The sequence below is a fragment of the Gavia stellata genome, chromosome 12, assembly GCF_030936135.1.
Source record: "Gavia stellata isolate bGavSte3 chromosome 12, bGavSte3.hap2, whole genome shotgun sequence".
Classification (NCBI taxonomy): domain Eukaryota; kingdom Metazoa; phylum Chordata; class Aves; order Gaviiformes; family Gaviidae; genus Gavia; species Gavia stellata.
The window spans coordinates 14,210,481-14,227,422 of NC_082605.1; the positions used below are offsets into that span (position 1 = coordinate 14,210,481).

Consider the following 16,942-nt stretch of genomic DNA (forward strand, 5'->3'; position numbering starts at 1 on the left):
TAAAAATGCTGATGCTACTTGGCTCCAAACTTGATGCATGGCTCATTCTTGCTGTCTGATAAATGGGAGCACTGATGCAAATCTCGGAAGCTAAGATGCAGCGAGCATCTTTCCTGAGATTTGTTGAAGATGCTGAGTCTCTGGAGACAGAAATTTCCCTTGGAAATCTCCCCTCGGGATCAGCCAGGGGATGTTCATGCTCTGGTCTACTCACAGTGCCCTTTTTCCCAAGGGAGGAAGGAGAAGGAATGAGCCATGTTAAAGATTATGCAGGCTTCAAATAAAACACTGTTTATTCTCTGTTGAAAAGGACCACTGGGGAGACCTGCAGGCCCTGGCAAAAAGCACAGACCCGTTCAATCAAAAGATAAATAAAGCGCCCAGCTAAAGTGTGCAGAAGGTGCACTTAAGCCTTTGTTAGCAAAGAAAGCACCAAGAGACTGAGGATCTCTTCCAACAGCAAACACCAGTGATACGCTGGGTTTGCCGCCCGTGTGTGCATCACATATCCTCTGAAGAAGGACAGAAACTTCTATTTCTCCAGCTGAAGGGAAGGAGATAGGAAAAAAAATCATGTAAAAAAGCTTGATGGAGTGATAGACCTTTCTTTGCAAGGAAAATACCTACTCCTCTCAGTTTTACCTAGCATCCAAACTTCTCAGCTTTGCCCAGTGTTTCCCAGGGTGGTCTCGGCACGATGATGAGAGGAAAGGGCTTTGGGCACCTTCTCCCATGCCCGGACCTAGGTATCAATAAGACTGTAGGAAATCACAGTCCAGCCTCCAGTCCACGGTCCCTCCTCCCACCGCATGGGGCATGGGCCACCCCACCATCCCTTTTAATTCTCATCTCCGGTGGCATAGACGAGAATTGCTCCAAATCCATTTTATAGAGGCATATATAGGGGAAATACCAGCCAAGCCTCTATTAATTATTCTAGAGAAAGATTTGACTCAAATCAAAGGTCAGGAGTCTGCAATTTAGCAATATTTGTGAGGCGTGATTAACATGGGGCTATTAAACGCAAGCTAATTTAAAAAGAAACACAGAGAGGCCAGGGCAGGCCATGCAATAACATTACTGGAAGGAGTCAATTGGCATTGCTGCTTTGGCGCCATGAGGTGTTTTTGCACCACCACGCACAGCTGTAACCTTATCCAGCATCTGTGTAAAAAGCATCCGCGGCTCTCCTGCATTTCACAGCAAATCTCACCTTACTTAAAGCAAGGTCCTTTCTTGCAAGCCAAGAGAGTCTAAGCAGTTGTTCTGGAGGCTCAGCATTCATGAGATATTCAACTCAAATGCTGCTCAGCATGTACTGAGGGCCAAAAATCATACCATTGCAGAACAAGCATCACTGAGGCCAGTGACACGGAGTTTAATATGGATACAGCAGCTTGCATCATTTCTCTAGGGTTTTGTTACCAATGAACAGAAAAACCTTGTATGCATATGCTGCCTTGCATGGCTGTGCAGATTTTCACATGAGGGTTTGAAAGTGTCTTGCAAGCAATGAATTATGCTTCCCAGAGGAGGATGGTACCATTTTACAGATTGGGAAACTGAGGCACATCTGTCGCACAACTTGTCCAAAATACATGTTTGTTTAGTGGACAGTCAGAAAGGGTCCAGAAGAGGATTACCCTCCCGTTCCCTGTTACTGGATGAATGATGTTACATCTCCTGACATTGCTGGGGGAAAGCACATATGCTATCTTCATCCATCTTCAGAAACAATATTTTTAGTAACCAAATAAACCCTTAAGCCCTCCACCTTTTTGAAGACATCTGCTTTTTTTAGGTGGCATTGACCAAACAAATAGGATAAATAAATTGGATAGGACCCTGTTAAAATTCAGTATCAGCAACTCTAGTCTGAATCAGTTCTGGGAGCCCAGTTAACATCTGCCGCCAAATCCTGCCCGGATTTTTCCTTCCAAATCCAAATTCCAGCCATTTCAAAATGTTCAAGTGGAAATTCAGCAGCCACCAGGTGACTCACTACAGACTAATCAACGCTCTAATCTTCTCCACCAAAACAGAAAGAGGAAAGCCTATCAAAACTTGCTCATGTACAGCAAATCCTATCGCTCTCTCCACCTGACTGAGCCCAGGAGGACAAAGAGCTGCGCAAAACCTGCTCACCCCCATACACTTGAGGGGCTCTCACTGATATTGTGATGGATACAAGGGAAGCAGAGTCTGCTCCAGGCAGTCAGACACCCCAGTGCTGAAGGTACAGGAGAGCTCATAACCCCACCACTCAAAGCTGGGGATTGGCAGGTGTTTTGTTAAACATCTTTCTCTCAACAGCTTATTTTGGAGGAAGTACTGTGGGTTTTTTTTCCTTCTTGCACTAGATATCCTTGAGCCCCACCTGGCTTTGCTCACCTCCCTAAGGAGGGATGCTCTTGTACCCAGGCTGGAAAGTGTTCTGAGCACTTGCCTGGGGGATAAGTGAGGTGTGCTGCTGGTCGGGGGGGGGGTGGGGGGGGTGGGGGGGGGGGGGGGTGGGGGGTGGTCCCTGCTGTAAGGCACTATGGGGAAGAGGAGGAAAAAGAAGAGAAGAGAGAGGAGAGTGGAGAGAGGAAAGGCAGGCAACCCCCTTGCAAATGTAAACAAAATAGAACAAAAACTAGACGAACCAAACCAGGGAGCTGCCCCCTTCCTGACACAGCCCAGCAGCTCATGATCCCTCCAACTTCACGGGCTCCATTTCAGGCCCTACCCCCTGCCACCGCTCAGCAGATGCCAAGCGGTCACCCATTTGTGGGACACTACCAGCCCTCCGCTCCATCAGCAGGAGAGCCCCGCTGACCTAAAAATCTCCAGCCTAAAAACAAATGGGTGGAGGGGCAGCCAGGGGAAGGGAGAGGAGAGAAGAACACAGCAAATTGCTTTGCTCATTCATCATCTCTGGCAGAGAACTTCCCCCCTCCATGAGTCAACCCCAAAGGCTTGCAGCCCAGTGCCTCGTGTCATGGCACACACAGCTTATTTACAGAGTAACTATTCAAATGCCACTGGTTTGTGGCTGATCGGTTTATTTGTTGGGTTTTGTTTTTTTTTTTTTCTTTTTTGCCCTCTTTTTTAAAAGACCCATAAGATAGAGTGTCGCCATGGGAAAGCATCTGTTTATTGCAATGTTCATCTGGCCACAGCAAAGGGCAGAGATTTTCCTGATGCCCAAGGGAGGTGCATGCCCAGTTCGCACTCCTTTTAAATGGAAATGGCAGATTAATTTAATTCCTTTGGTGGCCTTAAGAAATCTCAGCCAATTCAAATAAAAGCCTGCCGCGGCCCCATCCTATGCCGGCCTCCCCGGTGAAAGCCCGACAGCCAGGGGATGCTCGGTGGTGATGGCAAGCAGCTGCCGCATCCCTTGCACTGAGAGCCAGGCTGGCCCCACGCAGCTCATCCTCAGCGCACAATTTTGGCTGGGAAACCACAAAGCCAGCTGGGGAATGCCGTGATTCAACACTCCCCCGCAGCAGCCTTGGTCCCTCACCAAGGACAGATGCGGAAAAACAACTTTCCCTCCTCGAGGGTCAGCCCACACCACCCCAGCACGTATGGCTGCAGCAGAGAGTGAGCGCGATGTTAAAACCTGTTTACCCTGGGGATGAACAGGCCAAGCACCACTTCACAGTGGTGTCCCCAGCTCTTATAACGAATCAAGTTAAGTGTGTGGCCCCATGTGCCCCCAGCCCCTTCAGTAAGTTTTCAAAATGGGAATTAAGTGTGCTCCCTTCAAGCTAATAACATCCCCACACTACTTCCAGCACCTGCTCTTCCCTTCCCTCATCATCTTTCTCTGGCTGGTAAAGAGAATGTCTGTAATAGTTGTGATCTGGGGATGACGCACTCATCTCCCGTTGCAGTTATTAGCTGTTGCCTGGCAAAACTGTCTGCAGAGATTGTTTTAAGCTACACGTTCTGCATCATATTGCCTTAAAAGAAAGCAGGGCAAGTATATCCCTTCACAGGGTTGGGGAGAAGCACTCTGTATGCAGAAATTATCTAAGAAAGGGGCTGTTTTTACGTCTTGGGAAGTATCTGGTTGTGATCCACTGTATAGCAACACAAGATGAAGAATCACTGCATAAAATCCTGCCATCACTCTGTGTTCACTCGACCCTAACAGTTTTGGGTGGGAGAGTTACTCAAGAAGAAATACCAAGACACCTTCACAGCTATTTTTGCTCCAAGTCAGGTTTTAAAACAATCAACTTTCTGCAACATAGGCACCAGGGGACCGTACAAACAACAAACCCCCAAAAAAGCCCATTTCCCACGCACCATTAATTGTTTGCTACTGTTCAGATTTGACAAGCTCTGTGCAAAATCCCTCCTGAACTCCGCCTGCCCCCTCCCCGGGCAGGGCTGCCAGCCCAGCCAGCCTGCGAGGAGAGAAACGGAAACCCCTACTGACCGCTGCAGAGTTCCCACAATCACAATCATATAGAAAGGTAGAAAACAGGGTTTGGGTAGTTTCTGTTTTCCATCATTTAGGTGTTTCCTCTTTTTCATGAATACCAGCCAATTTCTGAAGAGAAGCTGGTAGCACAGCAGAAGCCAGGCAGGTTGCAGGCAACAGCTGAGGCATCAGGTTTTCCTTCCAGCTCTCCCAGCGGATCGCGTGCCTGCATGGCACACGGCTGCCCAGGTCCTGGCAGCCTCCTGCCCCAGGGGAGACCCCGTATGTTCACGCTTGTGGAGTTTCTGCTGAAAGGAAGGGGAAAGCTTGGGGGAAGGAGACTTGAAGCAGAAAGCCCTCAGGGCTGGCATGAGGAGCTCGCTTATCCTGGTGCAACCCTCTTGCACATTGCATGGAGCAAGTTCTGGCGTTCTCAGCTCTTTCCTTGGGGGTGGCATGGTATTAAACTCTCTCAGCTGCAGATCCTTTTTATTTCCCTCCTCGCTGACAAATCAGAAAACAACCTGATATCACGGACTCCTATTCCTCCCTGGATCCTAGGCTCAGACATGCTGGACTGGTTTGCAAGATTTGCAGAAAAGACTCTAACCTAGCCCAGCTTGTGGCTCCTGTGAAGGGAGAAACCCCCCTGGAGATGTATATGCAACATCAAAATCTAATGCACAGCTCAACGAGCTTCCAGAATCAACACAGCTTCGGACTCTGTGGTAACCTTAAACTCATTAACGACACTCCCTGCAGTAACAGCTGTGTGTCACAAAGCCAGCTCAAAATGTCTTTACAGTAGCTAATAATAAACCCTTTTTCCAGAGCTTGAAACTGAAAATTGGATGAAAAAAACCCCAACAACCCTCCAAACCCTCAAACTTAATATCTACTGTGTAGAACATTTTTTAGAAATACTCATCCTCTGCCCTCCAGTAAATTCTGTCTTCTTTGGGGTCAACGAGTTGATCACCCCACATTTATTTCAGCATCTGATCTGAACTAACATTTCTAAGAAAGGGAATAGCTTTAGAATTAAGCAGAGTCAAAATTCAGAACCAAAGCTGCAGCCACACCAAGTCTCTGCCTGGTTGCAGCTCACTCCCCTGCACACACTTAATAGCGGTATTTGCAGTGCTGGCGGGGCACCGACATTCCAGTCCCCTTTAACTCTGACCTCTCCTATGCCCTCTTTGCCTACATTAGAAAATCTCTCTCTTCCCCCTTCTCTAAAATCAGTCATCATTCCCATCGAGACACATCATTGGATAAGGGCATTTCAAATGTATTCCACTAAGCTGGCTTTGAACTCTACCCCCTACACCCATGTTGGCAGCGCATTGCTCAGCAATTTTTCCACTGAAACTGAGGACCCCAGTTACTGTGTCTAGTCTCACATACTTCCCAGGCAGTCAGAGAAAATGCCACCACAACCATCTTGGCCTTACCCATGATGGTCACGTCATACTCAATCTGGAAGAGTGCCTCCTGGCTGCACTGCCGCAGGATGTTGAGGGCATCGGCGTGGGTCATGCTGTGCAGAGGGATCCCATCGACGCTTAGCAGCCTGTCCCCAATTTTCAAGGACCCTTCCCTGTAGGAAGCCACAGACAAAAGGGGTTTTTGGGTATATGTATTTATTTATATTTAGGTGTATTTTCTATATATATTTGTATATATATCTATATTTTGTATATATAGTTAATATACATTTTGTGTGAGTGTATACACTTCTATATGTGTGTATATATATATTTAAAAAAGTCAATTACTTTGATCCTGTAGGAATTGAACACTCCTTGTGACAATAGTTTGGGTTATTTATAGTACCAGGCCCATCATATTAAATTAGCAGCATGAGAATAGATAGACTGCCTCCTGCTTTCTAACACAGCATCAGCTCTTCATCTGCACAGGGTTAATTAAGTGGCTGCCTCTGGAAGAGGAGTTTCTGCTTATAACTACAACATCTACACACGGGTCAGCCTATGAACACCGGCACCATTCTTCCCACACACCGCAGGTCCCACACCACCTGTGTCACTCCACACCACCAGCATGAGAAGCCTTGGGGAGGCATCAGCAAGGAGGACAAGAAGGACACACGTCCAAGAGCACGGTGGAAGGTCCGTCTTGTGAAAGCAAATGCTGGAGGCACAACACGAGCATTACCTGTCTGCTGGGCCACCCGGCCTCACGTAGGTGAGCACCAGCGGTCTGGACTTGTGCCAGTCTTCATGGGCTCCCCCTGTAATCAAACCGGGAAAGCTGTAAGTCACTGGAGGTTCGAAAGTCTGAATGAGAGTGCTGAGAAAGGAGAGACATTTATCATATAACAGCTGACACAGCCTGAAAGCAAAAAGACTGCCCTGGATTAGGCAGCCGGCAGTCCTTGAAGGCTGCATGGGATGCTCTCCAGGACACGCTTTCACTTCTCAGCTGAGATTTATGACATTCATCTCCTTACTTTTCTCTTACTGCTTCCCAAAACACCTCTGCCAGTGCTTGTCCCCTCTGTTTTTCACTGGAGAAGCCACTAACCTCTCAGCACGAAGCCAAAGCTGTTGCCTTCCTTGTAGAGGGACACCTCAATGGTCTTGGGAATAATGCCAGCACTGCTCTCTGGCACTAAAGGAAGAGAGAAAGACCCAGTTACCCCCAGACAAGCCTTTGCCACACCACCCTGCAAAATAATACCAAAACCCATCTGAAAGGCACTGAAATGAAAGTCCAGCCCCATACCCATACTGTACCTTCCCTGTTTGGAGTTAAAAAAAAGCCCAACCTGGACATGTGAACTTTTGTCAGAACCAACCATCGTGTTTTGGGATGATTTCACCAGCTCAGTGTCATGCATCTCCACTCAAATTTGTCTTGGTTAATACTCTGACATTCAAGTAAAACCATCCAGTTTATCAACTGGCTTTAATGCGTTCAGCATTACTCAAAAGCCAGCAGCTTCTGCCGCAGATGGAAACTTATTAAAAAATACCAGCAGCAGCGTAAGGAATCAAGTCACTGGCTGACCTTAAAGAAAATGAAAATCCCAAATCCTCAGTGCAAAAGGTTGGGGTTTTTTCCCTTACCTCTCATATTTTGACTTTAAAAAAAGATTAAGTGAATCCTTTAAACTGATCCCAGGGGCAATTCAGAAATTTTATGTTAAGTACACAGTACTATTTAATGTACAAAAGTAAAGAGAAAAAGAAAGAAACTGTTTCCATCCCTTGCCATCCCCTGCTATTTAATGATTTATTGAACTACTGCAGTGAATATGGGACAATTTCCCAGTCTTCTCCATCCAGAATGGCACATGGCATTTCAGACTGGTCCACTCCAGAAAGATTAATTCCTAATCATCAAACCAAGTGCAATGAATGGCCGCAAGTATAATCAGAAAAAAGACTAAGAGCTTGACTTCAACGCAGCAAACTGTAGCTGAAGGCTCCCCTCGGCACGTCTGCACTAGCATTTCCCCTTGGCTCAGGAGGGGGTTTTTGAAGCGAATCTCCCCGCTGTCCTCATGGACCACATTGGTCCTCACTGCCAAGCACCGTGAGGTCTTGCAACCTGCACCCAAGTTAGGGTTAAACTAACCCTTAAACTAACCCAAAAGACGGACAGTGGAGGCATGGTACCACCTTGCAGGCAGGCAGCCCTGAGGACCAGGCTACAGCAAGGCCAAATAAACCCCAAAAACACTGTCCCCTACACAGCCGCTTTGCTCCTGCTGCTGTGCACAGACTGGTAACAGGGACATAGCCTAGAAATACTCCAGAAAGGAAAAGCTCAGGGCACGGGAAGGCTCCCAGCTAAGGGGCCATACTCACATATCGAGAAAAGAGTATAAAGTAGGCACGAATGAGTTCAGAAGCCATCCAGTTTCTGCCCTAAGCATCCAAGCATGAAGTTCTGCAACAGCCTTTCGTAAGATCAGTGGGTAGCAGGGAAACCTAAGCTAGTGTTAACGTAGGGCTTGGTTTATTTATGAAAGAGATGATATGACACAGTGGCCTGAAAACCACACTTGGATTTGCAAGGTCTCTTCCAAAGCAGGAAATTACAAAGCAGGGAGAAAAATTCAAATGCACAAGCACAAGCTACTGAATTGGACTCTATTTCTGCTATTTGCCCAGGGAAAGAGGGAGAATGAAAGGGAGAGGCAGGTGTACACAGCAATAACAAACCCTCACTGCAGATAAAAGCACGCAAGTAACTAATAATGAATTGGAGCAAGGCAATAATTGACAATTCCCTGTATTTTGCAGCGCCTCTTTGTTTGGATTAGTCATAAACAGCATCAATAATCTCACTGGAGACAAGTCACTATTTCAGTGTGCTCTCCCTGCTCATTCAGAGGTGGGGACATTTTGCATCACTGCTATTGATTGAGCCATGCAGTATTGGCACTGGTAAGCGTGGCTTATCAGATTCCTGATAGCCAGGCTCACAGCTATGGAGAAAGGCTGAGTTGTCATCTCTAGTGAGCACAAGAACATGGAAAACTTGAACCAGAGGGTTTCTGTTTGTTTTACCAGGGTTATATTGAAAAGCTAACTAATGTTTACAGCAGAACAGAAGGGAATGATGGACAGAGATTCAGCTAATTCGGATTATATTTTTTTTTTTCTTCTTAAGGCTTTATAGGGTCATTTATATATTCAACACTTTTCATGTAAAGGCAGCAGCTATAGCAAAGCTATGAAGTGTAAGATAGCTTCCTATCTGGGGCAAATTGTTGAGATTTCACTAGTTTTGTTTCTCCTGTCATCTTATTTTTAGTTGTCCTATTCATCCTCTGATTGATCTGGGTAACTGAATGAGTAATAACTGGGGAGATTGTTTTCACAATGGAAAGACTGTGATGAGAAACTCTACCGAGGAATTTGTTTTAATCAGAACAAACAAATCAGGGCAAAAGCACACAGTCTCCCACGTCAGGACACAAGCCCTGGTTGTGGGAGGTTGGGCTTGCCAGCTTCTGCCGGGGTCCCTTAGCTGGAAGGCAGATTGCTTCAGTTTCCCTTCTGAAAACACATAATACTTCAACGCATCTTGAGGAATCACAGCACTTGCCACAGTTCAGAGAAGAGGATCTGGCAATACGTGCTTAAGACTGAATAAAACCTCCCATAGCCACACTCCAAAAAGGGAAAACAAGCTGAAGCAGCATCAGGAGGCAGATTGGCCTATGCTACCAAGTCACTCCGAGGCAAGACAGACCTAATCAGCCATCTCCCGCCGCTGTGCATGAACAGGCACCCACTGTGCTGGAAAAAGCGCTCTGCTCTGACTGCACACAGCTCTGCAGCATCCACCCCGGCGCTGCGAGCAGATGAAGGCAGAACGTCAAAATGCCCCTGGATACTGCCTTGGCCACGACAGCTAATGCACGAGCAAGCCCATCTATACCCCAGGACAAAAAGCAGCCAAGAAAAGAGAGTAGCGTTATCAGAGAGGCACCCACCGGCTGGCGGAAGCTCATACTCTACTTCCAGCACTACCCTTTCGCCCACGTTTTTCAGCAGGCTTATGATCTCGTCGTGCCGTAGCTTGGTCAGGTTAATGCCATTCACCGACTTGATGTAATCCCCAACGTTCAGCTGGTCGCTTCTGCAAATAAAGAAAAAAAAAAAAAAAAAAAACAACAAAAACCAACAGCGGTAGCACAAAGTCTCTGCTATGCTCAGCCTGGATGTGCCTGGTGAACCCTTGGTAACTGGAGGACTTCCTGAACAAGCCACCAATGCTGGGCCGATCTTAGCTGTCTGACTGCATGTGCCTGCTATCAGAGAGAAGTGCTAAAATCAAAGCCATCTATCTTTCCCAGTGGCAAGTGTTCAGATCTGTACATACAGCAACAATTGCAGTATACATGTTCACAACCTCTCTTTTTGTTGCTCAATTCCCATTCATGTAGAGCAATCAGTCAAAGAGAAGCATACCAAGAGCTGTCTGAAAAAAAAAAAACCAGCATGGGAAAAGAAAACATCTTTCCTTTTGCCTGTTTTCTGCAAAATTGTTCAATTACTCCTTCCCTTTCTCTGCTTCTTGGAGCCTTTCTTCTCCCATTCCTTTTCTGAGCCAATAAGATTACTTCTGCACTCAGTATTCAGAACAGATACAATATTAAACCACTTAGCTTGATCAAGATGTATTGTACCATGCAGTTCTCCTGACAAGTCTGCCTAATTTCACAGAATCCCAAATATCCCTACACAAAATTTCAGAGCATAATTGCACAGAGCATGGGAAATAACTCAAAATAGAAGACGTTCTACTTACTGAAGCAACAACTTTGCATTCTGGGGCACTTGAAAAAAGGGAGTCAGGTGCCAACTATTTTAATTATAACCATATTCATTCAGTAGCTAGAATATGCAACTATTTCTCTCTAGTTTCACTGTGCTTTCTGCACCCCATTTCAGTTTCTCACCTTGCAGCCAATCCTCCTGGCCTCAGATTGGATACTCTTGGCTTTCCATCTTTGTCCGTGCCACCTGAAATGGTTAACCCAAGGGTGCTTCCTTCCTTCTTAATCAGCTCCACGATGGTGACCCCTCTGAACTCCTCTGAAAGATCAGGACAAACATCTCAGTGGAAGGCACATTCCTCCCAATCCCGAGGACACTTTTTTCCTACAGGTGGTGGGAGAGCAGACCTGGGATGACTTAGACAATTAGCTTCAATTTATTTAAAATGAAGTTGTGAAACAGAAGTGTGGACCCGCAGCAGTGGAGGGAAAGCGTTGCATGCATGTCTTGCAGGCAAGACCAAGCAGGACAAGGCAGAGGAGAGAGGGCTTCTGAGAGGATAAAAACTTTGTGTTTCAAGGTGCTGGAGGCAGTGGAAGGACTCAAAACCAGTGTGATGGGATCTCGGCATTGGTCTAGGGACGTTACCTCAGGAATTATGTTTGATATGGAGCGGGGCGAGTGTTAGGAGGACTGCATGACAGGCAGTCACAGTGACCAGGTAGGAGGATGCTATGGACCTGCAGTAGCTGCCTGGATGGACAGAACAGCGTGGCTCTTGAAATACTGTGATTTAAAAAAATATCACAAGACATCGATATAGTTGGGAGATAAAGAACGTAACAAGGAGACGGGGTGGGATCCTGCCATCAGCAGGGGAAGGAGGGGGAGCATGAACATTCCTTCACAGCAGTTTCCCCACTCATCTGCGCCTGGTCTAAGTCAAACTTCCTCCATATTGCCCACCTCATCTACAGCTAGAATTGAAGACACAAGTCACTTTTAAAGCATAACTGGTTCCACATGCACTGCAAGCCATAATACATATGGTAGGGTAGGGCTTAGAGGATGCACACCCCACGCCAGCTGCACCAGTACCGCTTCTCCGTTTGCTGCAGGCAGCGTACACTTTACCTTCTTTAGTCCAAGATGACACTCTTGTTTGTCCAGCACCTATAAATAGGCCCAAACTGATGCCAGTTTTGATCCCATTACAGCTCATCTCTGGGTTTTACAATAATGGGATTCCTAAACTATTCCAACTTCTCAATTTGACATGGAGGAGGGGAGTAAGTTAGCAGGAGAGCCAGCACCTGCCCGAGGAAAGACAAAGAGCTCTGCAGACTTGGCAGAAGGCAGCCCCGTGTTAATCCATGTGACGGCACTCGCACTCTTTGCTCAAAGGAGGACTAGCCCTGGGACAAATCAGATGACTTTCATGCCTTGCCAGAGCCTCCTCTAAGAAGCTTTTGCAGAATTTGTCTACAGCATGATCCATCCACCTCCACTACCTCTGGTGTACTGAAATCTCCCACAATTTTACAGGAGGAAAACAGTCTCCCTCACACCAGGTGCCCTTCTCCAAGACCGTGCAGGGGAAGGTGGTGGTGGGCATTGGCAGCACCCCGCAAACAGCAGTCCCACAGCTGTGGACTAAAACCCACGCTGCAGATGGCCCAGGAGGTTGCTTGCACAGCAAACCCCATCAGGCTTAAATGAGATGCTCTATTTGGAAAGGGAACGTTTGAAACCTCTTGCACACTATGATTTCCAGAGCAAGGCAGGGTCTCTTAAATAACATATTGACACACAAGATCCATGCTGGTGCAGGGCTTCCCCCCTCCATCTTCTTTCACTGGGAGAAAACATGGTGTCATTTGGCACCGTGGTGCCTCATCACTAGCACTTTGCTCCTTGGGTAATGCCACCATCACACCAGAAATTGCACCTCACTTAGAGTCCTGCTATGCACTACCTGTTTTGTAAAGCACTGCCAAGAATAATCCATGCACTTGATTAATGCGAGTGGGGAACCTCTTTGCAATCTAGTGCCAGTCTGGAAAGCATTCAGGCACTGCTGGGCACCTATTTAACGTGGCACTGGCAGCTCATTGTAAAATGTCAGGTCCATAATGCTTCTGCTTTTTAAACTCAGTTTTGATCCCTTGCCAACTACAGTAACTTAGTTTTCAATTCACCAACCCGGGATCCCAGGGGCTGCCAGAAACTTTGTGGGGGCTCCCCACCGTGCTGGAAGGAACACCATCCGGCACCATCCTGCAAATTTCCTCTCAACTACAGACATGACTGATCAACACAGATGGTGCCACAAGGGGAGATTATTAGCTCTTCAATGGGGTTTAATTTTGATCCTTGATAAGTGTTTAAAACGAGAACTCCCAGAGCGCAAATACCCATTGTTATGGGTTCAAGGAGAAATCACTGCTCTGAAAAAAGGCAAGTCCCTGAGATCAATCTATCAAGGTAAGCAACAAGGGATTTTGACCAATGCCTCTATAAATCTACTGCCTCTATCACAGACACACAGAGATGTAAAAGTGAGCTGGTTAAGCAGGATCTGGTCCTTCAAGACATAGTCTTTAAGTGCCATATGAGAGTAGTCTTGGATTTTTTCTATTGGCATATATGCTTGCATTTTGCTGCTCAAAGCATCCCAGGGCAGGCAGAACACACGTGAATTTTACCCTCCCCATTGAGGTGCCTTGAGCTGGGGCCATTGGACAGACTGGCTCCTGTGAGCGGGGAGTCAGCCTCTCCATCAGGGCTGTGGTATGGTGGCAACGTGTTGCAGCAGCCCCAAAGGATGCAGAATATCCCCTAGAAAAATTGCCGAATGATGAAGCAATGGCCCCGTTTCCTCCCCAACCCCTACAACACACTAAACCAAACCTGTGACTGGGTCATTAACAGTCAGAAGTCAAAATCAAGCCCTGGGCTTTATTAGGAAGGAGATGATTTGCCCAGAGCAGCCCATCCAAACCTGTTGGCATGCCGCTGGCAGACAAAGCCCAGCACCAACAGCGGCAGACATACTGCCATTTCTCCATTCCCTCTTCAGCCCCCGGGGGTGTTTCTGCATGGGAAGGTTTATCTCACACAGAAGTCTGCTGTGACTGACTAAATATCAAAACAAACTTAGTCACACGTGGGGAATACAAAGCTTGCCAGACACTGCCAGTCTCCCTCCCTGCTCGGCAAGCTCAGATTGGCAGTGCTTCTTCCCTCTCTCCTTTGCTGCTGTTTTCCTCTTTGTGGATGTCAGCCCAGCGCAGCAACCAGTCCTTTCCTGGCTCCCTGTAACCACCACCAACAGCTCCACACCAGACTGTGACTGCACCAGTAACATACCACTCACTGAGACCAGTTACTACCATCCATTTCTGCCCTTCAGCAAAAGCCTTGCTGATAGATGCACCAAAATGGGTGTTTTGGGAGTTTTTACCCATTTTAGGGGTAGTCAGGTAAAGTGTAACGGGTGCCCCGATGTTTTCAAGCAGGAGCTGATCCCCTCCTTTACCTGGGATGCTTTGCCTCCTGGAGACCAGGGCTGCGTCCATCCCGCCGGAGTCCTTGCTCCCCTTCGAGTAAGGGCCATCATCTGTGAGGAGAGCAAACACAGAAACTGAAGCTAGTACCAAAGGCAACAAACGACAGAACCAGAGCACTTTAAAAAGTTTGTCCTGGTGACATCGGAATTGGGATCACATCCGTATCACAGACTGTAGGCAAGAAAAAACATTACCAGCCCTGGCTTTGCACTGCGCCATGTGGGCTATCTTGCTTTTTAGAGAGGGAAGGAAAGAAACAAGAAGGCAATAACGTTATCTGATTTATTCCTCTTGGAACTAACCCGCTAGGAGAGAACAAAATTCCCTTACTCCTGTAATTATGGGGAACAGCTGAGGACAGAGAAAGCTGTGGCATTAGCCTCACAAGTTTTAAGCCTGTCATTATGCTTGTGAAGAAACTTACGGTCTTTGGAAATGGAGTTATACATCAGGACACTAACAGGGCACTAAATCACTACACTTGAACGAAATTGCCTATTCTTATAGATCCCATTATTTCAAAGTCACATTTTCCTGCTGCTGTTCCAGCCTCTATACAATATAATAAGATCACCTTCTCTTAAGCGATTAAAAAAAAAAGTCAGAGGAAAGAGAAAATAGTATTATGCACTGTAAATGCACCATCCAGCATAAGTTGAAATTTAAATTTAAATTATTTAAATATCTTTGTATTCTCCTATTGGAAGACTCCTATATGGCATAGAGGTTATTTGCAGAGAAGGGAGCATGCTTCTATAGATTTCACTGCCATCCACCTAAAATGTCTATTTTTATGGCATTTCCTAAAAAGCTGGCACTTTTTCAATCAATGATTTCCAGTAACTATGTAGTATCAAATAACTCCTATTGTCAGTGACCACATTTCTGGATTGCCCTTCCCAATTTTTCAATAGCTGTGAAGTTTTAGAAGTTGTACACGATAGTATAAATATGGGTTACTGAAAACCTTATCCATTTACCCCTGTCCGCAGCCCTTAAGTAACTTAAATATAAGTTACAGAGAAGTTTTTGTCTTGCTCTGCACAAAGGGAACAACGACTTTTGTTCAGCCCCATTCCAGAGAGTGGTCTGTACACAGAGAAATCAAAACCAATGTTCAGTTTGCAGGCAGCCCACTTTCCCCACAAACAGAAAAATTATGGTGTAAATTGAATCACGTGGGTTACACTTAACCACTAGGAGGGGAATTTTGCTCAAGGGCTGGAACATTTTTTAAAAGTAAAATGAAATAGGGTTCCACCTAAAGTAATTTCCAAAAAAGGAAAAAAAAAATTATCTAGTTTTAATTCTTGTTGCCCCAGCTGAAGTAACTTCACAAGTTGACAAACGTCAGTGAAAGGTTTTGGCTGACTCAAATCTGCACTTTCAAGCATAAAAAGTTTCATCTGAAAAATAAACACCATTTAGTTTTGCAGCCCACAGAGGGACAATGTAGATACCCAGACCCTGGACTCTTCTGCATCACTTTGAATTCTTTTCCATCATGACTAAACTGAAGATTTCTAATGAAGCAAGAACTAGCACTGGGCACTAGACCATCACCAAGCTGTGCCTAGCCACTGCTGCCAAAACACATTGAACCTTGATACCCAAGTATCCAGGACCTCTGTGAAACAGGGGAACAAAGCTCTGCCTTTCAAAAACTAAGAGGAAGAACAGCTAGGATAAAACAGCGCTGTCCTGACCATGGAGATCTTGCAGTGTTACTCAATGCAGACAGTGAAAGCAACCACACTTGGTTAGAGAATTACAGCAAGCACCAAGGTGAGCCATTGATTTCAGATAGATGCTGGTACAGCCTGGCATCAACTCTAAGAGCAGAAGGCTTGAAAATGAAATTTGCATTTTTAACAGTGATGGGTCTTTGGGTGATGGGGATGCCAGGGTCAAGGTTAATCTGGGCTTATTGACTCTGGAAAGAAGTTTAATTTACTTGGGAAAGTTTAGCTCCAGCATCCAATTTTTTTTAAAAAAAAAAGCAAAGCCCCATGCCATCTCTTCTTCAGTAGCTGTTTGATAGCGATAAAGATTCAGAGCTTTCAATCTCTGCCACTGTTGGCCATGTTAATTTTAATTTCTCTCTCCAGAAGGTTTTTCTTAATATCCTGCCTTACTGTCTGTCTGTCACCCCATGCCTTGCAGAACTGCAGAGTCAGAAAACAGGGATGGTTTGGGAGTATAAAGCAACGTGGCATTTCCTGGGGAACCAGCGGGACAATGCCGATCCAACTACTCCCTGCCCACACCACTCAGCCCAGCAGCTACAACCTCCCTTTATTTCTTTCCCAAATGCAGCAGCACATTGGAAGAGGAACCCCAAAACAGCAAATCAGGATATCCAGCATGAGGCTGCTTTTTCAGCACTGGAGGCAAGTCTGCAAAAGGCACCTGCAAAACACCCTGGGACATCCAGGGCTGGAGCCTCTCAATGCCACTGCAGCATCAGTGTGCCTTTGCTCGCACAGGACACTGCGGAGGGTGAGGACCACCCCAGCATGCAGCCGCCTTCCACATGAGAGCGTTGCTGCCAGCTCTGACCCCTGGTAACGTGCTTAAGGCAGCAACGTTCTGCTGCGGACGGGATCCCTGCATTCCTGGGAAACCACACAAAATGGTTCGAAGCCAAGTCCATAATCTGCTGGCAAAGTAAAGCAGTCAACCATCTGGTTCACATA

The 16,942-nt window shown here is 46.4% G+C and overlaps 1 protein-coding gene across 1 annotated transcript in view; it reads right to left on the reverse strand.

The window, feature by feature from the left end:
* GRIP2 (glutamate receptor interacting protein 2) overlaps positions 1-16,942 on the reverse strand; it is a 282,859-nt gene that overhangs the window by 46,011 nt on the left and 219,906 nt on the right. The window contains exons 2-7 of the mRNA XM_059823165.1: positions 14,216-14,296; positions 10,860-10,995; positions 9,891-10,036; positions 6,965-7,051; positions 6,596-6,671; positions 5,872-6,017 (exon numbers count right to left, since the gene is read on the reverse strand). Of these exons, the coding sequence (XP_059679148.1) occupies positions 5,872-6,017; positions 6,596-6,671; positions 6,965-7,051; positions 9,891-10,036; positions 10,860-10,995; positions 14,216-14,296 (672 nt within the window). The remainder of the gene's footprint in view (positions 1-5,871; positions 6,018-6,595; positions 6,672-6,964; positions 7,052-9,890; positions 10,037-10,859; positions 10,996-14,215; positions 14,297-16,942) is intronic.